Genomic DNA, 23,653 nt, shown 5'->3' on the forward strand with positions numbered 1-23,653 from the left:
TGACTGCTGCCTTCGCTTGAGCTGGGTCATGGGTCCAAGGCCTTCTGAGAGCACTTCACACATGGCTTTGTCCTGCCTGGGCCCTGGCTGTCTGGTTCAGGCCCAATTTCCAGTCACATTCACACACAGGAGCTCCATGCATGTTTTTACAAGAACCAGGGGCTCACTGCTAGACGGTGGCTATTTTTGGCTAGGGGACTTTTTCATCAGGTAATATATTTTTTAAGATTTTTTTAAAAAGGTTTTATTATTATTGGAAAGTCGGATATACAGAGAGGAGGAGAGACAGAGAGGAAGATCTTCCATCCGATGTTTCACTCCCCAAGTGAGCCGCAACGGGCCGGTACGCGCCGATCCGATGCCGGGAACCAGGAACCTCTTCCGCCTCTCCCACGCGGGGGCAGGGTCCCAAAGCTTTGGGCCGTCCTCGACTGCTCTCCCAGGCCACAAGCAGGGAGCTGGATGGGAAGTGGAGCTGCCGGGATTAGAACCGACACCCATATGTGATCCCGGCACGTTCAAGGCGAGGACTTTGGCCGCTAGGCCATCGTGCCAGGTCCAGGTAATACGGTTTTAAGAGCACCCAATTGTGGAAGAATCTCCAAAGCCTGGGTTACTATTTTTTAACTAAGCCATTGGGATGTTCCACAGTGGGAACAAAACAAAACAAAACAGCATGATTCTTCCTCAAGGGGGTGGTGAACATGAACTATGGATGGCGGGCAGAGTGAAGCCTCCGCCTTTGACACGGTGCATCGAGCACCAGGTTCAGCTGAGGCCCTTCTGCGCCATCTTCCTGCTACCTTTAACCTCTGGGGGCAGTAGGTGCTGGTCACCCCTACAAGGGGAGACCCGGAGGCTTCAGCCTGGCCCAGCCCTGGCTGTTGGGGCCGTTTAGGGAGTGAGGCAGGGGTGGACGCTCGCTCTCTCCTTTTCCCTCAGTTCTCTTTGAAATACTTGGAAACAAAGGTTTCAAAGGGACGGGCAGTCCAGGCTGGATCAGTTGACTCTGCTTCGGTGGCGCGCTCTCGCGCCTCATCGGGCCCGCGCAAGCTGAGAGAAAACCTCCCTGTCGCAGGGCCGACACACCCACACCCCGTTTTGTTGTCGCCAGGCGTCTCAGGATTGGGTCCTTCACGCAGCTTCGGACAGCCTCTGCCTGAAAGACCCTGCCAGGTGGCCAGGGAGCCCCCGCCGGTGTCCGGGGCCGGCTTTCCAGAGAGGGTCCGAGCCGAACTTCCGAGGCGGGGTAGGGCGGCCGCCCCTCCCTCGGCTTCCTCGCCTCTTTGCGGCCTGCACTCAGGCGGTCTCGGCGGCCAGCCCTGCCGGCTGTGTGACGCCCGGGCCCAGGGTCCTCAGCGCCCGCGCACGCGCCTATAAAGGCCACCACCGCGCGCCGCCGCTCGAGCGGTCTTGTCCTCCGCCTTCCTTTCCGTGTGGTGCCGCCGCCTGTCCCTCAGGCCGCCGTGTCCACAAGCTCGAAACACCGTGAGTAGGCGGCTGCGCGGAGGGCGGGAAGGGGGCCGTGGAGGCGGCGGCGTCGCGGGCCGCTCCCTCGGGCCCGCTGGACTCCGGTGTCGGGCTCTCCGGGCCACCTCCACAAGGCCTCTCCCCGGCCTGGTGTGCCTGCGCGGGGCCGGGCTGCCAGGCCTCTCCGTCGGCCTGGCTCCGGGCTGCCGGGGCCGCTGGGCTGTGAGGTCCCGGAGTGCCGACCCTGCGCTCGGCGTCTCTAGCTGCCCGGGGTGCGCCAACCGGGGCTGTTCGTGGGAAGACTTTTTCTGCATTGTTTTGCCACTGCGTGCAGTCGCTGAAAGAACTATTTTCATAGCAGATGGCGTCGTCATAAGTGGTTTGACTTCTAGGGGCCCTAACTCTTGTAAATAAAAGAAAAAACAGCTCGCGGTGCCTGGGTTTTAAAGGGAAAGGAAGTCCACCTGCTTCGGTTCACCGTTGATGGAGACTTCACGGGTATTGGGGGACATGGCTTTTTTTCATTAGAGCTTCCCAGGAGATTGTTGTGTTTGTGTTATAGAACAATGCAGTCTCCTCCACCCCTGTGGTCTAAAAAAATATGGCAGAGTTTCGGGTCACTTAAAAACCCAGCGGTTTTTTTTTTTTTTTTTTTTTGGCCTGGTTATAATTTGATAGACTCGATTTAGTTAACCAGCCACGATATACATGTACAGAAATCTAAAGAATTGAAAAAAAAATGGTTTTGAAGCTTGTCGAGTCAAAGTGCTGTGCATTATTTAAAAATTTTCACTGAATGCTGATCTAACGCTGAAAGTTCTCTTTGAACGGGGAGGTTGGATTACAGATTGGCTCCTTGCTGCTTAATGAGATCTCGGCTGCCTTCAGGGTCACCTAATATGGACTGGACTGTGACTAAGCACATCATGTCATTGGTCAGGGATTCTGAGGGAAATATGAAATGGTTGTTCTGCTTTAATCTGATCACTTGGCCTTGTTAAGACTCCGGGTTCTGTAACATCAGCTCTCTGGACCCTCAGCACAACAGAAACGTCAGGGGTTACGTGGCACTGTGTTTCTGGGGGGATACCTCTGTTGTTTTGTTCTTGGGAGGGCTGCTGTATTGTTGGGGAGCCTCGAGCTGCTCCCCCGGCAGGGAGCTGGAAAGTGTAATCCAATGCTCTCCCGCCATGGGTGCTTGCAGCAAGCCGGATATTCCAGTGTGTGATTGGGAAACAGGGCCCTGCCTTCTGCTTGCTGCTTCTAATCGCTGGTCTGCTTGGGAGATGGGAATAGTTGTCTTAGAAAAAGCTGAATGACTATTTTAAGTTGTGTAATGAGGTCTTGAGTCTTTAAGTCCAAAATGAGTGTGATGATGTCTTAAATGCCAACCTTGATGTTCGTTAAAATTGATGCTATTTTTTAATATAACACACCCAGAAAGTCTTGGAGATATTTTATTTTGGCAAGTAGTGACATCATTGGATTATAAATGCTTTCAGAGCTTTGAAAGGGTATCAGTGAAATTGAAGAGAACTGAGTTTTTAGTACGTGTGCTGCCGAAGCGAGCACACAGCTTTTTTTTTTTACAGTGAAGTGTTTACCTTAATCCTAACCAATCTTTGAAGGAATCTGAAGATGATAAGACTTACAGAGAGCAATTCTTACATTTTTGCCAGAGTGTTTGCCAGGTCCTTTGAGTTAATTGCTTATTTTTATGTAAGAGATTTCCTTCTCCATGACTCAGTTTAATTAATACATTTTTGGACCAAGCAATCCCCTGTTTTGGGAATTTTATCAGATCTCGGCCTTGAACACCTAGTCAATCAGTAATGAAGGATATGAAGGCGTCTGAAATTTAAACCCTTAATTTTATGATGAAGAAGCTGTATTGACATCTGTTTATCTAAGTCTCTCTCTGTTGCACAGACGTAAGTGAACAAATGTAGTTTTAGTCTTTGTTTCTGAGTACATATTTCTGGTTGATCTTACTGTAGGAGAAACAGTTACCTTCCGTAATTTTTGGGCTGACCTTCCACCACGTTTGCAGGTGGTTAAATGTGGTAAGTTAACTAGTCATATGGAATAGTTGCGATTCAGTGGGAGCAGAAAGGCAGGAAGCATACAAATGCATTTTACTTTAGACATATTTTGCATCCAAAGGATAGCACTTAATAAAGGTTACATATGTAAGCTCAGTAGGACAGGATTTGTTTCTTAGCAGTTAAACTTTGGAGATAATTTGTAGAATTACTTGTAAGGCAGTCAAATTACATGAAAGTCCTGGATTTTTTGGTCAGTAACTTAGAGGCTTCTGACTGTAGCTGATGACATGTCAGGTATGTGCCATATTTCTCAAATTTTTTAATGCGCTTTTTAGATGCCTTCAATTAAGTTGCAGAGTTCTGATGGAGAGATTTTTGAAGTTGATGTGGAAATTGCCAAGCAGTCTGTAACTATCAAGACCATGTTGGAAGGTAAGTTGGTAGGTTTGTTGGAGGAGCTTGGTGGGAGTGAGCAGGAAAAAGTATGTAAATAGTGATGCTTTGAATATTAAGAGTATGAAGGGTAAAGTTTACAGTTACAAAGTATGAATTGCATTGTTCTGAATCAGATCATCTTTTCTGCGTTATTTGGATTAGCAAGATTGTTTCTTTATTAAATTAAATGGATAAAAACAATAGGTGAGGGCCCGGTGTGGTAGCCTAATAGCTGAAGTTCTTGCCTTGCATGTGACAGGATCCCATAGGGGTGCTGGTTAGTATCCTGATGACCCTGTTTCCTTTACAGCTCCCTGCCCTGCTTGTGGCCTGAGAAGGCAGTAAGGATGGCCCAAGCCTTGGAACCCTGTGCCCGCATGGTGGACCTGGAAGAGGCTCCTGGCTCCTGGATTCAGATTGGTTCGGCTCAATTCAGCTCAGCTCTGGCCTTTGCAGCCACTTAGGGAGTGAATTAGCAGACGGAAGATCTTTCTTTCTCTCTCTGTATATCTGACTTTCCAATAAAAAAAATAAGTAAATCTTTTTTATTAATTGGCCAACACATACTGAAATGACTTCCAAGCCTCATACTTGAAAGAGCTATTTGAAACATTTTTTAAATCAATTTTTATTTGAAATGCAGATTTTACAGAAAAAGAGACAGGGAGGTCTTTTATCTGCTGATTCACTCCCCAAATGGCCACAATGGCTGGAGCTGAGCTGATGCAAAGCCAGGAGCTAGAGGCTTCTTCTGAGTCTTTCATGTGGGTCCTGGTTCCCAGGGCTTGGGCCATCCTCAACTGCTTTCCCAGGCCACAAGCAGGGAGCTGGATGGGAAGTGGAGCAGGTGGACAGAACTGGCATCCATATGGGATGCCGATGCTCCAAGGGAGAGAATTAGCTTGTATGCCATTCTGCTAGCTCCTGTTTGGAATTCTTGACAGCAATGCAAGCCTCTGGAAAAGGCACTGCCTTGCTGTGTGATCACCAGTCAGGGACACGGAGCGAAGAGCATCCTGCACAGCTTTCCCAGCTTACTCTTTGCCGGAAAAGGAGTAAGCTCTGAAGGGTAAGCTGTATAGATAAATACACATGTATTTTATTTTAGTAACCTTTCTCATTTGTTTTATTTCTCTAAAATTGCTGCAAAGTGTATGGGCAGCCCAACAAAGTAAAGGAAAAAAAAAGTCCTAAAAATTTGGAAAATCACTAGCTAACATGCATCACTCTTGTTGGAGTGGTCATTAATGGTGTATGCAGACCTGCAGTTCAATGTCTAGAATCAAAAAAAAAAAAACAAAAAAAAAAACTGAGTAGTAAGAATGCTCTTGGGTACTTAAATATCAGAGATGTTTAAGTAGGGAATGGCTGTGACTTAGAAATGCTTAAATGAGGGGAAGGGTATGGGCCAAGCAGTAACCGTGTTGGTTAAAACGATGGTGGAGTGTGATCTTTGGAATAGTGTATGAACAAAAGGGGGACCAGATGCAGAGCAAGGTGGACGGCTGCAGAGTCCAGTCCGCACATGCAGTCATGTGCTGAGTGACACCGTGGGAGCATCCTGCCTGGTGTTACTCCCGAGATGACAGTGTGTGGCATCAGTGAAGTGATACGTCACATACAGTGTGATCAGGATGTTTGAGATAAAGTATGCTGGATGTGCTTTGATAAAGTGAAAATCAAGTTTGTAGTGGGGATTCTGATAATATATTTGTATAGTAAAAAATGAGTTTTCTTGCAAAGATCTGTACCACGCTGTTGATTTGTGTGGCTCTTGGTCCTAAAAAGACTGCTGAAGGTAGATTTGCCTTCCCTGATGAATTATGGGAATACAGCTGTGGAAGAACGTAAGGGTTAGGGCCAGGTTGTTAAGAATAGAAAAGTTGGATCTGGTGCAGTAGCCTAGCGGCTGAAGTGCGTGTCTTACACATGCCGGGATCCCATATGGACGGCGGTTCTAATCCTGGCAGCTCTGCTTCCCATCCAGTTCCCTTCTTGTATTGCTTCCAAGAAGCATTTGCCAGTCTTAACAGAGGGCTCGCTGAAGGTTCTTCATTCCATAGTTGATCAGGCAGTGAGTGCACTGGTAGGAAACAGGAGATGAATTTTTTTTCCCAGTATAGCTTTTGCAGGTAGGGGTGAATGACTTTATCTTCCCCACCAGTAGCTTATATGAGAGTCTAGCCCTTTGAATATTAGTCTTTCTTGACTCTGCAACGTAGTGCTTTCCCTGTTTTGCATTTTGCAGTATCTTTGGCTCTTAGTTTTACGTTACAGTGAGAAGTGAAAATCTTGACATGCATACTTGTGGATGGCTAATTTGTTCAGGTTCAGAATGTGCTATCAGGATCCAGATGTCTTCCAGAAGTCCTTAAAACTACATAGTTTTTTGTTTGTTTGTTTTTTAATTGGAAAGTCAGATATACAGAGAAGAGGAGAGACAGATCTTCTGTCCGATGATTTCACTCTCCAAAAGACTACAACAGCCGGTGCTGAGCCAATCTGGAGCCAGGAGCCTCTTCCAGGTCTCCCACACGGGTGCAGGGTCCTGGTCCTATGGCTTTGGGCCGTTCTTGGCTGCTTTCCCAGACCCCAAGCAGGGAGCTGGATGGGAAGTGGGGCTGCTGGGATTAGAACCGGCGCCCGTATGGGATCCTGGCCTGTGCAAGGCAAGGACTTTAGCCGCTCGGCTACGGTGCCAGGACTGAAATTACATAGTTTAAAAGACTTGCTACTTGTGCGTTTAGTCCAAAGGCAAAACATTTTGCATAGTTAGTCTTAAATGCTGGAGAGAGGTAGTCTTTTACATCCATAATGATCTTAGTAAATTGTTTATAGACTCACTTTTATTTGGAAGGTCAGTTTTATGGAGAGACAGATCTTACTTCAGCTAGTTCACTCCCCAAAAGAGCAATGACCAGAGCTGAGCCAGTGGGCTAGTTTACTACACCACAGTGCTGGTCCCTTGTGGTTTACTGTAAGCTGAAATGGGAATAGGGGACATGCGTGGAAGGGGGAGGGGAGGATGACTCGGTGAATCCAGCCATGTAGAAAAAGATGTGCTCTGGTCTGTACCCATCCATTAGAGGTGCTTGTTGAGCTCGGTGAGCTCTGTCATTAGTTACCTTGTCTGTTTTCAGTTCTTTCCTCGCTTGTTGAGAGCATTTGATGCTCGATCATTCTCTTCTTCACCTGGTTTCCATTGTATTTTTTCTTTTTTGTATTTCAAGATTTATGTGTTTTATTTGAAAGACAGTTACAGAAGGAGAGAGGGTAAGGAGAAGAGAGCTCAGTCTTTGATCTGCTGGTCAACTCCCCCAAGTGGTCAGAAGGGCCAGGCTGGGCCAGGTATCAGAAATTCCATCCAGCTCTCACATGTGAGTGCAGGGGGCTAAGGCCTTGGGCCATCTTCTGCTGTTCCAGGCACATCAGCAGAAGGTTGGATCAGAGGTGGAGCAGCAGGTCTCAGACCAGTGTAGAAATGCTGCTTTTTGACGTTGGTATCGCAGGTGGTGGCTTAACTCACTGCCCCAGAAGTGCCATCTGTTGTTGGATTTCACTCAGTAAGCCTTGTTTTTCATCTTTCAAACCTGCCATTCCTTAGGGCTTATTCTTTGGGTCTCTGTACTGTATCTGTATTCAGCTCACTGGTCACATTTTCACATTTTATCAACTTTGTACAGCAGTTCCCAGACTAAGTTTTGATGTCTCTTCATTTTTTAACTTCCTATGTAGAACCACCGTTGGATGTGTGATGAATATACCACATTAGAGCTCTTGCTCCCCTCTGCTAAAAACAGCACTTCTGGAAGACTTTGCGTTATCAGTGACAGTTCCAGTGCTAGCTCCATCCCTTTCACATCATAAACTTATATTCCCTGACTCCTTTCATGTTACATAATGCTTCTGTTTGGTTTGTAAGTTGTTGACTATTAAAACACATGCAGAATTTTACCATTTTTTATTTCCTTGTTGGCTACCAACCTTGTGCAATCACTTTTGTGTTAGGAGTGTTGGCTGCATACTTGGTGATCTAGCGCCTGTTACTTGCTCTTCCCCTTTACTCTGCCTTACATTGTTAGTGCTGCTGGACTGGACGAGATATGCCTGCACATTCCATCTTCTCAACAGGGTACCAAGTGCAGTTTTAAAAATCGTTTCCTTTTTTTTTTTTTTTTAACATGTATTTTTATTTGCAGGGCAGTTTTACAGACAGAGAAGGTTTTCCACCCACTGATTGTACTTCCCAAATGGCTGCAATGGCCAGAAGTAAGCTGTTCTGAAGCCAGGAGCTTCCTCCAGGCCTCCCATGTGGGTGCAGAGGCTCAAGGGCACTCACCATCCTCTGTGGCTTCCCAGGTTCCATGCAAGAAGCTAGATGGGAAGTGGAACAGCTGGGACACAAACTGGTGCCGATATGGGATGCCAGCACAGCAGGTGAAGGATCAACATGTTGTGCTGTTGTGCTAGTCCCTCGGCAATTCAAAATTATTTAATTTAAAATTGTGTACACAGTGTAGCATAGCGTGTACAACTGGTGCCTGCAGTGCTGCCATCCCATATGGGTACTGGTTCAAGTCTCTGCTGCTGCACTTCCTATTCTGCTCCCTGCTAATGCACCTGAGAAACTAGTGGAGTTAGCCCGAGTGCTTGGGCCCTTCCAGCTACATTGGAGGCAAGAAGAAGCTCCTCCCTTTGGACTGGCCCACCTCCAACTGTTGCAGCCATCTGGAGAGAGAACCAGTGGATGAAGATATTCCTCTCTGTCTCTTTACCTTTCAGATAAGTAAGTCTTTAAAACTGGCAGCGATTGCTCCATCCTGTGTCTGTTGTTGACTGCAGTGTGTGGAAGAGTACCTGATGTATATAGAGACTGGACTCAGCAGTGGCCATGTCTGCATCATGGATAACAGCCAATTGAGAATCTAAAAATTAGACCTTTGTAACAGAGAAGCTTGGCAAGTCAGTGTTAGGGATAATATGTATGTGATAAATGGCCTGAAAGTTGAAATGTTGAATGTAAGTCCCTCAACCCATGTTCTCTTCAATTTTAGTAGGTAGAGAGCTTCTGATGTATCTGTCTGAAGATGTTTGAAATAAACACATAAACACAGTCCTACTCTTATTTACAGAACATCTGTCTTTGTATACATGCCTTTAAAAAATTTTTTTTAATTTTGGAGGCTGTGGTGACATACCAGGCCAACATACCATATGGGTGCTATTTCAAGCACCAGCTGCTCCAATTCGGATCAGCACCCTGCTAACAGTGGCCTGGGAAACCAGCAGAAGACAGCTTGAGTGCTTGGACACTGAATTTTTTTTTGTGTGTGTGAAGATTTATTTATTTTTATTGCAAAATCAGATATACAAGGAGGAGAAGATACAGAAAGATCTTCGTCATATGATTCACTCCCCTAGCAACCACAACAGCCGGAGCGGCGCAGATCTGGAGCCAGGAGCCAGGAGCTTCATCCAGGTGTCTCACACTGCTTTCCCAGGCCACAAGCAGGGAGCAGAAGAGGCTCCTGGCTTCAGATCAACCCTGCTGTGGCCATTGTGACCATTTGGGGAGTGAAACAGCGGATGGAAAACCTCTCTCTGTAACTCAAGTAAAGCAACGGGGTTTTTTGTTGTTGTTGTTGTTTTTTAATAGCACTCTTATTAAACTGTTTTTGAGATCATACCAGTGTTAACAAAATAGCCTATCTTGTTTTTGTTTGGGATAACTTTTGTTGCTTTCCTTTTCTAAATGTATTCTTTCAAAAGAAAATCGTGTGAAAAACGATTGTGTGAACAGTGCAGAGTCAGCTTCAGAATTTTTTTCCTGGGTGGATGCCCCACTGTTTAAACTCAAATATAATTACGGTTGGTTTTTTGTTTTTTGTTTTTTCCCTCACCGTATGGGGTGAGGTTGGGCATGTTCAGGCTGGTATAGCCATAGACCGGAACTGTATGTTTATATATTTGCACAGCTTTCGTAGTTGAGGGTGTTTCATGGATCTGTTGTTGGGAACCAGAAACCAAATGCATATAAGACAACTGTTTTTAGTAAAGTATATTTTCTTTTTTTTTTTTTAAGATTTATTTATTTTCATTAGGCAGATGTACAGATAGGAGGGAAGACAGAAAGATCTTTCATCCGATGGTTCACTCCCCAAGGGCTGCATTGGCTGGAGCTGAGCCAGTTCAAAGCCAGGAACCCAGAGCTTCCTCCAGGTCTCCCAAGTGGGTGCAGTGTCCCAAGGCTTTAGGTCGTCCTCGACTGTTTTCCCAGGTCACAGGCAGGGAACTAGATGGGAAGGAATTAGGATCAGCGCCCATTTGGGATCCTGGCACTTTCAAGGTGAGAACTTTAGTTGCTAGGCCATCGCGCCAGACGCACCTCCCTTTTTTTTTTTTTAAGAATTATTTTTATTGGTAAGTCAGAATTAAACCTCTTGCATCCGCTCCTTTTGTTTCTCAAGTGGCCACAGTGGCCAGAGCTGAGCCAATCCGAAGCCAGGAGCTGCTTTTGGGTCTCCCATGTGGGTGCAGGGTCCCAAGGCTTTGGGCCGTCCTGAACTGCTTTTCCAGGCCATAAGCAGGGAGCTAGAATGAAAGTGAAGCAGCTGAGACACGAACTGGCACACCCATATGGGATCTTGTAGCATGTAAGGCAGGGACTTTGGCCACTAGGCTACTGTGCCAAACCCAGTAAGATACTTTTGTACAACATGTTGCAAGTTGTTTGAGGCATACTCTGGTTACAGTATTAAAGGAGTTAGAAAGTAATGGCACCTCTCTTGTTTTCTCAGATTTGGGAATGGATGATGAAGGAGATGATGACCCAGTTCCTCTACCAAATGTTAATGCAGCAATATTAAAAAAGGTAAGGTCTTTCAAGAGTTTAATATTTATAGTTGAGGTCATTTAAACATTTGAATGAACTTAGCTTTTGGTTAAATCCTTTTACATGCTTGCATTCTTTCTGTTCTATATATAGCATATAATCCTGATCAGGTGGGAAAAGTAGGTAATATATTTTAGACCAGAAATTCCTGAATAAATTGAAGACACATTTGACTTCATTCTGGTATGCATTTTATTGGGATATCTATGTTTACCTTTCTGTTTGTATATGTACACACTTGAGCTCATGTCACTGAACTATTTGGCTTGAAAATGTATTAATTGAATATGAATAATTCAGGAATGTTAGAATTTACTGGTTAAAATGTTTTTAAAGATTTGTTTTATATTGGAAGAGAGATATATAGAGAGAAAGATCTTCCATCCACTGGTTCACTCCCCAAGGACTGCAATGGCTGGAGCTGAGCCAACCCAAAGCCAGGAGGCAGGAGCTTCTTCCATGTCTCCTGTTCGGATGCAGTGTCCCAAGGCTTTGGGCCGTCCTTGACTACATTCCCAGGCCACAGGCCAGGAGCTGGGTGGGAAGTAAGGCTGCCGGGATTAAAACTGGCACCCATATGGGATCCTGGCACATGCAAGGCTACCACGTTGGGCACCACAAGTGATGTTTTAATTGTGAAGTCAAACAGCAGTCCCTTAACTTTTGTTTAAAGATTGATTTTTTATTTGAAATGCAGAGTTACAAAGCTTTTCTATCTGCTAGTTCACTCCCCAAATGGCCACAACAGCAGGAGTTGGGCCAGTCTGAAGCCAGGACCCAGGAACTTGTTCCTGATCTTCCATGTGGTACAGGGTCCCATGGACTTAGGAAACCTTTTCCAGGTGCAGTAGCAGGCAACTGAATTAGAATTGAAAGTGGAAGAGCCAGGGTATGAACCAGCACTCATGTGGGGTGCCAGTGCCACAGGCAGAGGCTAGAATATTATACCATGGCACTGGACTCCTAAGTGGTGTCCTGTGAAGTCAAACAATGGCTTTTTTTTTAAGGATTTATTACTCTTGCTTGTATGGAAGAGTTACAGAGAGAGGTCTTCTGTTTGTCAAGCTGTGACAGCTGAAACCAGGCCAGTCCGAAGCTAGGAGTCGGAGCTTCTGGTGCCAGGGTCCCCAGGACTCGAGTCATCTTCTGTCGCTTTCCTAGGCCATCAGTGGGGAGCTAGATAGGAAGTGGAGCAACTGGAACTAGAACTGGTGGCCAAATGGGATGTTAGTGCTACAGGCGGATTAAACCAACATTGTTGCACTGGCCCTGACTTTTCTTATTGCAAAACATTTTTAAAGTTTTGTTTTGTTTTCATTCTATGTGAAAGGGCATGGCAGGTGAGAGTATCCAATAGAGAAGATGATTTTTTCTAAAGGTTTTTTTTATTTGAAAGGCATAGTTTCAGGCCTGGTGCAATGGCTGAATGGCTAAATCCTCACCTTGCAAACCTGGGGATCCCCGTATGGCCACTGATTCATGACTGCCCCACTTCTATTCAGCTCCCTGCTTATCACCTAGGAAAGCATTAGAGGATGTTTTCTAAGCTTTGGAATCCTGTGTGGGAATGGATGGGAGACTAGCAAGAAACTCCTGGTGCCTGGCTTTGGATTAGCTTTGCTCTGGCTGATGCAGCCATTAAGGGAGTGAACCAGCACATGGAAGCTCTTTTTGTATCTCCTTCTCTCCATTAATTGATCTGCTTTTCCAATAATAACAAATATATATTTGGGGAGAAAAAAAAAGGCAAGAGCCTCAGGCAGAGGGAGCCTCAGGCAGAGGGAGGCTGGAAAAAAGATGAATATATAGCTTCTATCTGCTGGCTTGGTCCCCATATGTGTGTATCTTCCAGGTCTGGGTCAGATTGAACCAGAACCTCCCAAACTCAATGCAGGTCTCCCACATGGATGGTTGGGGACCCAAGTATCTAAGCTGTCACCTGCTGTCTAGTAGGATGCAATGTAGCAGGAAGCTAGGTCAGAAGTGAAGGAGCCAGGAATCAAACCAAGCACTCCATTGTGGGGGGCTTGACTCGTATGCCACAGTGCCTTTCTTGGAAGGAAGTTACTGCTTTGGGAGCTGATCGTAGGAGCTGATGATAAGCACACTGCACATCCTGACTTGCTGTGGGATTGTTTCTCCTCACGTGCTCTGCTGTTGCCATCCTCTGACCTCATCAGTTGGTTGAACCAGTTGAGATCATCTCATCTTCAATTTTGAAATTCCAAAGCTTGAGCCAGAATTAGCCACAATTTTTATAAGTAAGTAGCTGATAGACAGACACCTAAATGACATCCTGATTAGAGAATTTGCGTCTCTGCCACTCATGTAGGAGACCAGAATGGAGTTCCTGGCCCTGCCTTCACCCCGGCTCAGTCCTGGCTGTTGAAGCCATTTGCAGAGTGAACCAGGAGATGCAAGGTCTTTGTCTCTCCCTCTCTCTCGGATGCTTTCTTTGTCTTTCAGATCAGTTGATCGACTAATTTAAAACAAAAACCCCAGTGTGGCTGTGGCAGCCGCTGTCCCTTTTTTTTTTTTTTTTTTTTTTATTGGAAAGTCAGATATGCAGAGAGGAAGATCATCCGTCTGTTGATTTACTCCCCAAGCGCTGCAAAGGTCAGAGCTGCGCCCATCCAGAGCCTGGAGCCGCCTCTGGGTCTCCCATGTGGCTGCAGGGTCCCAAGGCTTTGGGCCATCCTTAACTGCTTTCCCAGGCCACAATCAGGGAGCTGGATGGGATTGGGTCCACCAGGACATGAATTGGCGCCTATATGGAATGCCAGCAGTTGCAAGGCGAGAACTTAACTGTTAGGCTTACCGCACCAGACTCAGCTTTTTTCTTAAACACATGCACATATTTGCACATTCTAGATAACTGTCAGAATTTTCAGAGAGGTTAGTACCAGTTTATACTGTGAGTATGAGTACTGTATACTGTTGCAAACAATTAATACCATTGAGTTCTGAATTTGGATTATTTTGGTCTTTGGGAGTCGATAGTAGTGTGACTGGTGTTTTTATGTCTAATGAAGTTGAACATTCCCTAGTGTTTGGGTATTCAGATTTCTTTTGCTTATTAGCTATACTTGTCTTTAAAAACTTGATTTCTATGTAGGAGACGGTCAGTCATTTTGCTATGAGTTCATTCTTGTGTCCCAGGGCCCTAATGGAGGTACAATGAGGACTAGATCTTTGTTATTCATGGATAGTACCAATAACATTGATAAAAGGGACATTGACCATCTCAGATAATTATAAACAATCAGTTTCTTATGGATGATCAATTAATGAATTACATCACAAAGTCATTGTACAGAAGGTACGGGTAAGTATGAAGTGACAGAGTGAGCGGCAGCATGATGGACTTGGGAAAAATCATGAAAGACAGCTATTGTGAGACTGGAGGGGAGGGAACTTGGTTGAGGAGGAAGGGAGACCCCAGCAACCAACTAAACTGTCATAAAACTTGATTTCCATTTTATTTACAAGTCATATGTATATATGGAGATATGCCTTCTGGTTCACTTCCAAAGAGTTTGAGACAGCTGGGGCTCGGCCAGATGGGCCTGGGACTCTGTCTGTGGCTCCCTCATGTGTAGCAGGGGCCCGAGCACTTGGGCTGTGTTCTGCCGTATCCCTAGGTGCGTTAGCAGGGCATTGGCTGGGAAGCGGAGCTGTCGGCACTGGAGTTGGCAGTCTGATCCAGGAGGCTGGAGTCTCATGAGTTGGTTTCATCCCCTACCCCTCAGTGCATGGCGTGCATGGTTTCCTTTTGACTAATAAGACCTTGTACCATGTAGGATTATAAAGAGTTTTTGAGATCATTTTTGCTTTCATGCTTACCTATTAATTTTTGTCCTGGTTCTTATCCTGGTGTAGATGTAATGTTGCCCCAGTAGGGGAAAGAGTACTTTGTAATAAAATACTGCACAGGAATGAACTTTTGTTGTTGTAGGTCATTCAGTGGTGCACCCACCACAAGGATGACCCCCCTCCTCCTGAAGATGATGAGAACAAAGAAAAACGAACAGATGATATCCCTGTTTGGGACCAAGAATTTCTGAAAGTTGACCAAGGAACACTTTTTGAGCTTATTCTGGTATGTTTTTAATATGTAATATAGCTGTATTCCAGTCTTTATCATTTCTTCTAACTAAATTTGCTATATTCATTAATACTGACGTTTAAGGTTTTGAATTTCAATCTAATGTGTTATTTATTCATTTCAGTTCATTTTTAATAAAGGTTTATTTTGATTGGAAATTGAAAGACACAGGAGGTGTGACAGAGGAAGATCTTCTGTCTGTTAATTTATTTAAATCCATATGTTCGTATTTAACTTTAAATGTTACTGAGGTATCAGTTATTTCATAATGCTAACATCCTTGTAGATAACATTTATCTACCTATAAGCAAAACTTCCAAAAATGGAAGCAAAAATTAGTAAGCTTCAAAGGAGAAATAGGAAAATCTTCTATCACAGATTTCAGTACCTGTTTTTTTTTTTTTTTTTTTAATTTGTAGCCAGCACGGTAGAATAGCATGTAAAGCCACCACTTTTTTTTTCTATATTTATTTTTATCGGAAAGTCAGATATACAGAAAGGAGGAGAGTCAGAAAGGAAGATCCTTCCGTCCACTGATTCATTCCCCAAGTGACTGCAACTGCTGGAGCTGACGCAATCCAAAGCCAGGATCCTGGAGCCTCTTTCGAATCTCCCATGTGGGTACAGGGTCCCAAGGCTTTGGACTGTTCTCGACTGCTTTCCCAGGCCACATGCAGGGAGCTGGATGGGAAGTGGAGCTGCCAGGATTAGAACTGGCACTCATATGGGATCCTGGCAGATGCAAGGTGAAGACTTTAGCCCCTAGGCTAGCACGCCATACTCAGTACCTGTTTCTTAAGAATTAGAATACATAGGAAATCAGTAAGGCTATAGCGCACTTGAGTAACAGTATTGATGAACTTGTTTTAATGAACATATTGGCACATGTCTAATGACAGCCGAACATATCCAAGAGTGTATTCACATTATAGACCATGTTCTGGGCCATAAAACATACCATTTAAATGATACAAAATGTGTTCTCTCTCCTCAGTGGCATTAGAAGTCAATAGTAGAATGTCAGGATCATTGTACAAATTTTTGAAATTGGAAATTTTCACAGAAAAAAATTAAAAACTTAGTATTTTGTACCAGATGGAAGTAAACACATTAATGAATTGTGGAGTACAGCTAAAGGAATATTTAGAGCTGTTGATAGCATTTAACATCTGTTAGAAAGTTTGAAATGAGTTAAGCTTACACCTTAAGCCTCAGTTAAACTTCACCGGAAGAATTCAAGTATTGAAGACAAAACTTGCTAAAATAGACAACATAAACACATAAGAAGTTAATAGAGCAAAACATTCGCTTTTTACAGAGCCTTGGATAATTGTTTTTGCTGGGGCCTGGCATGTGGTGCTTGCATGCATGTACATATACATATACATATAGATATACATATACATATACATATCTCTGCATGCACACACGAAGTAGGTGAGGCTGTGGTCCAAGGATGGGCTAGTGTACCATGTAGTTAGCTTAAGGCGGCACAAAGATTCCACATTACAGCAAACAGCAGAAACAGTACATACAAAAATATCTAATTTTTCACAGAAAAGTTAGTGTGATTTATAATTGTCCCTTTCTGTCTGTGTGGGATTTGGTTCCAAATAACAAAGTGCTCTTGTTATATTGTCTTAATAAATGTATTGTAAACAGTTGTTTCTCTGTCAGGTTTGTGGAATAAGAAAGTAGGTGTTAGTGAAGATGCAGTTGTTTTTTCTCTAAATATATTTCTGTCCTCGGTTGGTTGAATCTGTGGATGTAGAGTTCACAGATAAGTAGGGCTAACTGTAGTCTTTGGATTTTTTAGAATCAATCAGCATTTTAAGCTGGTAAATTGTTAATAACTTCGGATATATTTCAAAACATTACATAAGGTTTAATGAAAACAACTCTCATCCTATAGGCTGCAAACTACTTAGACATCAAAGGTTTGCTTGATGTTACATGCAAGACTGTTGCCAACATGATCAAGGGAAAGACCCCTGAGGAGATCCGCAAGACCTTCAATATAAAGAACGACTTCACTGAAGAAGAAGAAGCCCAGGTAGGTAGCACACCGTCAACCCACACTGTGTCAGAGGCTGAGACCGCTGACCTGCAAGGCCGGCAGTGTGTGCAGCATGGAATCTGAGGCACTTGAGCAGCTATGCTTAGAAGACACTGCTCTTCTGAAAGCAACTTTAATCTTCAACAAAAGGTGCTCTTTTGCTTTCATCAGGTCATTAGTTTTAATACTTAGCACTTTAATGCATTCCATATGTATTTGATTTCAGGAAAGCAGGCCCTCTCTGTAAATGTATGCCAGGATACATCCAAGTAACTTAGTGAATGAGAAGTTTTGTGAGTGCATAGATCAGAATGATTTTGCTGACATGGCTACACACAGAAATTATGTGAATGATCTAAATGGACTTGCTGCCAGTAGGACAAAGTGACAAACTGGACATGCAGTCAGGGCATCAGAAAGTAAAGTATTAGCCTGGTGTTTCTTATTTTCCAGTTTGCTGTCCCAACTCACAGGCTGCTCAGCAGTCGGCAGTGTTCACACATCTTAGGAAAGAGTAATCAAGTAAGGTGCTTCCTTATATCTTTGTCTTCTAGGTACGCAAAGAGAACCAGTGGTGTGAAGAGAAGTGAAATGTTGTGCCTGACACTGTAACATTGTAAGGATTGTTCCAAATACTAGTTGCACTGCTCTGTTTATAATTGTTAATATTAGGCAAACAGTAGACAAATGCAGCAGCAAATCATTTGTTCTAGCAGAATATTGTCCTCACTGCATGTGTAGTTTGAGTACAGATTCCAAACCTGAGTTTCCTCTAGTATGATCGAAAGTTCCTGTTTTCTTTTCTCTGAACAACCGTGGGTTCTTGATAGAAAGTGACATTTTGGGCTTTCCCTCTTCTAAAGCCATTTCTGCCTAGTTTATTGTCAGTTAACTTGAGTGAACTTTTAAAAGTTAGCATTGTAAATAAAACAACTTTCAAGAAGTTTTCTGAAAAAGAATGAAGAAAATATCTTTATTCATGAGTTGGATACTGAAAAGAGGCTGTTTGCAGTCAGTGTTCTGAGTGGGGCTGTCAGGATGTCTCCCAGTTGTGTGGTCTGTCGGTGCCCCTGAGGCTGACTCAGCTGTATGGAGCTGGGCTCCCTCAGTTGCATCTGAGGACCTGCTCTTACTTTAATCCGCTCAGCTTTGAACATGTTGTCTCAGTCACTACCTGGTTTATGGGTTTTTTTTTGGGGGGGGGGGGATAGGGGTGTAACTAGTTTGTTAGCTTTTCAATTAAAAAAGACATTTAATTCAAGTGGTATGTCATCTTTTTATAATCTCTTCCCACGTGGGGAACACTCTTCACTCTACTTGCATGTCAAAAATAACATTTAACGTTAAAATATGTGGCAGAATCCAGAAAATGTCATTTATGAATGTGAGATAACTTTCAATAAAAGTAAGTTATGATAGACAGTATTTAGTTTGCTTTTGTGGACTTAAAATGTGTTTGGTCACTTAACATTAAATGGTTTAATGTTTGTGTATGTGTAACATGGAAAGACTGTTAGGCAGGGCATGTTGTAGCTCACTGAAGGCTGCTGAGGGACCCACCTGTAAGCTACTGATGGATTCCCTCTCCTAATTCCTGTGACTAAGGTTAACCAGAGATGGTGCCTCAGTTCTTAATACAGACTCTACTTCTGTTTTCATCTTCCTCCCTGCAGTAGAATAAATTGAAAACTTTTATGATATAAGATACTCTCAGACATTTTTATGGAATTTTTTTTTTTGCATTTCCTTCTTGTGTCCATCCCCCCTATTTTTCTTTTCATTTAATATTGTATTACATACAGCTTTATTGTATTCTGTTTATTTGCTATGAGCTGTTCACAGTAGTTGCCTTCACCTTTCGGTTGTCCCAAATTTACTTTAACAGAAAAGTTCATATATCAGAGTTCCCGTTCTGTTGTACCAAAGACAGCAAATTACATGTGTGGGTGAAAGCTGATCCTAAGCATGGTTTTTATCTTGGAGCTAAAAATGACCTTAAAGGTTGCTAAGTAAACTCATAGACTGTCTTTAGCTAAAGAGCCTAGCTTGTTTACTCTGTTGCATTTCTTTTTTAAGTAAAGTCAGCTAATTTTTTTAAAATAAATCTTTTATTGAAAAGTCAGTTACACAGAAAGGAGGAGAGAGAGGAAGATCTTCTGTCCGTTGATTCACTCCCCAAACATCCGCAACTGCTGGAGCTGTACTGATCCGAAGCCAGGAGCCTGGAGCCTCCAGGTACCCATGCAGGTGTAGGGTCCCAAGGCTTTGGGCCATCCTTGGCTGCTTTCCCAGGCCACAAGCAGGGAGCTGGATGGGAAGTGGGGCCACTGGGACACAAACTGGCACCCATATGGGATCCCTGTGTGTGCAAAGTGAGGACTTTGGCCGCTAGGGTACAGCCGGCCCTCTCTTGCATTTTATGAAAGTTTGCTGACTCTCGTGATCAGTTTTGTGGCTGATTGCCTCACTCTCCAAAAATAAGCTTGTTTTCCATTGGTCCTGTTTTGGTGTAGAACTGCCAGTTGCCATTACAAAAGTTCAATCTTAAATACTTTGGGCAGTATCATATTGCCCATGCACCAGTCTTCATGGAAAGCCCAGGATGTCTAATGTGTGCTCTGTTCAGTTTGTGAAGGAAGTATCTGCTTGTCACTGCCAACTCAGATTTGTGTGACCATCAAGAATTGTTAGAAATACTGGGATCTTGGGCCCAGCGTGGGAGCCTAGTGGCTAAAGTCCTTGCTTTGCACAGTGTGCTTTTGCACACTGGGATCCCATATAGATGCCAGTTCAAATCCCAGCGACGCTGCTTCCCATCCAGCTCCCTGCTTGTGGCCTGGGAAAAGCAGTTGAGGGTGACCCAAAGTCTTGGGACCCTGCATCCATGTGGTCCCCAACGGAGAGGAAGAAGGCTCCTGACTTCAGATTGGCACAGCTATGGCCATTGCGGCCACTTGGGGAGTAAATCAACGGATGAAAGGTCTTCCTCTCTGTATATCTGCCTTTCAAATAAAAATAAATAAATCTTTAAAAAAAAATACTAGGATCTTCAGAGAAGTTGAATGGACAGCATAGCTAATGCTTTTGTTGTATTCTTGGCTTTATGTACACTGTGGCTGTAGTCTTTAAATAAACCATAACATCTTTAATGTAAAAGTTAAGATCACTCATCAAAGAGAAAATAGGTCATTCATGGCCATTGTGTACCCACTAAGTCATGAGCGTGGATTAAGCCCTTTTCAAGTTGGCTGAAACATGTTTTTCCTAGTTTGCAGTGTTCTTGTATATATCTATCTACACTATTTTAACAGGTTTTGTAGGTTGTCACTTGGAGTGCACGGTCCTTTCCCATTATCCACAGCAGACAGACCTTAGTCTTTAGTGATGTCCCCACTCCTGCCCTCTGCTTTAAACCACTGTGGCATGAAGTCATTGTACCTGCCTTTGCCGTGGGCAAGTGTGAAACAGTAACTACCGTTTCACAGCACACCTGCAGTGTGCTTTCTGTTAGTAGTTGTGGAATACAGAGGCCACTTGAAGCACTGTGCTGTGCATTTCTGACAGGGAACTTAGTTGTCTTTGTGAAATACAGGTATGGTGTGTAAGGAAAATAAGTTTGGTTTTGTTTGAGAAACAAATTTTGCCCATCCACTGGTTGATACTCAGGAACTTGGTATGGATTCCCAGTGTGCCCATTACCTGTTGTCTCCCAGGATGCGCATTAGCACAATGCTGGAATGGGGAACAGAGCTCCAAGTTGACCCCTCGGGCATCTTAGCCTCTAAGCTAGATGCCTGTCCCCAAGAGTGGTTTTAGTGCATGAGAGGGGAGAAGTGATGATAGGTCCGGGCTTGGAAAGTGGTTACTGGTGATGAATTATTAATATATTCGGTAATTATTGGTATACATATGAGAGGAAAGGAAAACCTCTTGATAACCACAGGGCATAACTAAGAAGTGGTCTTTACTTTGCCAGCAGAGCAAGGGAGAGGAAGAAGGTGCCTGGCCAATGTGGGTGATTACTAGCTATGCCTGGAGATGTCTCTGCCTGCAGTAAGGTGCTTTTAGTGAGGAAGACTCCTTTGTGATAGTTTTTTGGCTTCTTACCTGTTGATTGTTGCACTTGTGATTTTTTTTTAAGACTTTTTTTTTTTTAATGGAAAATCAGATATACAGAAAGGAGAAGAGACAGGAATATCTCCCAAAGTGGCTGTAACAGACTGAGCTGAGCTGATACGAAGCTAGGAGCCAGAATCTAATGATTCTTCCACGTGGGTGCAGGGTCCCAAGGCTTTGGGCCATCCTTGGCTGCTTTCCCAGACCACAAGCTGGGAGCTGGATGGGAAGGGGAGCAGTCAGGACTCGAACCAGCGCCCGTATGGGATCCTAGTGTGTGCAAGGTGAAGACTTTAGCCATTAGGCTACTGCGCCCGGGCCTGTGCACTTGTGCTTTAAAAGTAAAACCAAGCTATGGTGTATGTTAGCCTGTTGATTGGCCCTATCACTGTCATGGGAGAAAGATGTGCCCCTTCACTTTGCAAGTGCTGGTGCAACTCATTAGCCCACCTCCGCACATCTAGCCTTGAAACAGAGTAGGTAAAAACAGCAGTTTTGTATGTGTCCAAGACATTCTTTTAAGAATTCAAGGAGCAAAAAAAAAAAAAAAAAAAAAAAAAATTCAAGGAGCTGAGTTAAAAAGATAACCCTGGGAGGATCTGAGATCTGGAACAAAGAAGCTAGTTTTGACAGTTTGTGTTGTGGGGTATTACCACAACCTAAAAATGGGGGTTTGCCTGAGTGGACAGCACTGTTTCAGAAACTTGAACTCATTGGGCCCTGAGGAACCCTTAGAAAGCTTTGAAGTTGGTGCTGGTGTGGTGGCATAGCTTACTAATCTTCCACCTGCATGTGCCAGAATCCAGTGTGAGTGCTGGATTGAGTCCCAATCTGACTCTGCCTGCTTGTGCCTGGGGATGGCACTAGGGGATGGTACAAGGCCATGGGCCCCTGTGTTACGGGGAAGACCTTGAGGAAGCTCCTGGTTCCAGGCTTTAGATCAGAGCATGGAAGCTCTTTCTCTCCTCGGAGTTTCAGACTAAAATAAATCTTAAAAACTTTGCAAAGACCTCTGAATCAAGTTGAAGAAGCCTAACTTTTGAAAAGTCAATTCAAATTTTTCATTTTGATGTATAGGCCAAACAAAACAAGTTTAAATAAATGTGGCCTTCTGCTCTTTGTCCTATTTTCCTGCCTTCTCTGGAACAGAATGTAGAAAAACAGTCCACTTGGCTTTGCTTTTGGGTTTCTTACCCAGGTTTTTGATATGCTAAACAGAACTGAGCTAGGCTGGGGCTCCACAACCAGAAGGAACTGAGACTTTGGGGGGGGTGGCCAGAGGGCGTGTTGTAAATTAGAAGGGAAAGGGCCAGCTGTAGCCTAGTGGCTAAAGTCCTCACCTTGCACATGCTGGGATCCCATATGGGTACCAGCTTGTGTTCTGGAGGCCCCACGTCCCATCCAGCTCTCTGCTTGTGGTCTGGGAAAGCAGTCAAGGACAACCCAAAGCCTTGGGACCCTACACCCTCGTGGGAGACCTAGAAGAAGCTCCTGGCTTCAGATCGGTTCAGCTCCGTCTGTTGCAGCTACTTGAGGAATGAATCAGCGGACAAAAGATATTCTTCTCTGTATATCTGAATTTCCAATTAAAGATGAAAAGGGAAGGCCCTGCTAAGGTGCTCCTGCACTGAGAGCCCTAGGCACACAGCAGGGAGCAGCACAAGGTGGAGGCTCAGGAGCTGGATTTTAGCAAGTCTGCCACTTGTGCAGGAGCATGGAAGGGGGACCAGGTGGTCCCATCCTGACTCTCAGGTCAATTCGGAGCTGTCCATGAAAGGAACCACTCTGATATTTGAAGTTGAGTTTGGGGTTGCAATCTCAACCCCATGTAGCCCCACAGGAATGCACCACTGTGATTTGAGATTTGAATCTCCTTTGTGAGAAAGGAAGGGGTTGGGTTATTTTTCCTTAGGCCCGGTTTCATTATTACAAAGTTGCCCAAGGCCTTTGGAACTCCCTCTATCCCCAAGACACACAGAGGGTACATTGTTCAGGTACCCTGTGTACTGTAAATGAGATGTCATATCAGATGCAGCCGCCCAGTCTTGCATGAGCCCTGGGGAGAATGTAGTTTTTAGAAGCAAACAGGCCAGTAGCCAGAGGAAAATTCTTTAAAATGGGACAGATGTCCAGACAATGGTGTGAGTACTCTCCCAGGAAGCAGCCAGCCTGGGATTAAGACTCAAGTGACCTACTTTAAATAGATACTACTCTGGAAGACAACTTTGTTTATAAATGCTTGTAAACAAAATCCAAGATACTGACTCTAAATGAAATGAAAATTGCAGTGATGGTGGCCCACTGGCCATCTCCTGTCAAACTGACCTGAGGTGACCTTATGGTGCCACTTACATTCCTAATAGATCTCAAGATCAGCAGTTTACTTAACAGGTTGGAAGCTTACGCTTGGACTACACAGGTCTTAGAATGTTAGGGGAGGAATGGGAGCTATTAAACTATCCTTGAGTAAATGATGGTTATAGCAGCTTATGGAAGACTCCTGTTTGCTTGCTTTCCTGGGGACACATGTACTT

At 44.2% G+C, this 23,653-nt stretch overlaps 1 protein-coding gene across 1 annotated transcript; it reads left to right on the forward strand.

Moving 5' to 3' along the window:
- Positions 1-1,332: 1,332 nt before the first annotated feature.
- Positions 1,333-18,428, forward strand: SKP1 (S-phase kinase associated protein 1). The gene is made up of 6 exons (XM_004586407.3): positions 1,333-1,488; positions 3,851-3,947; positions 10,748-10,821; positions 14,798-14,941; positions 16,860-17,000; positions 17,558-18,428. Exons 2-6 carry the CDS (start codon positions 3,851-3,853, stop codon positions 17,591-17,593), a joined length of 492 nt encoding a protein of 163 aa, XP_004586464.1. The 5' UTR covers positions 1,333-1,488; the 3' UTR covers positions 17,594-18,428.
- Positions 18,429-23,653: the final 5,225 nt, after the last annotated feature.

Source organism: Ochotona princeps, chromosome 19 (genome assembly GCF_030435755.1).
Source record: "Ochotona princeps isolate mOchPri1 chromosome 19, mOchPri1.hap1, whole genome shotgun sequence".
In the NCBI taxonomy this organism is placed as follows: domain Eukaryota; kingdom Metazoa; phylum Chordata; class Mammalia; order Lagomorpha; family Ochotonidae; genus Ochotona; species Ochotona princeps.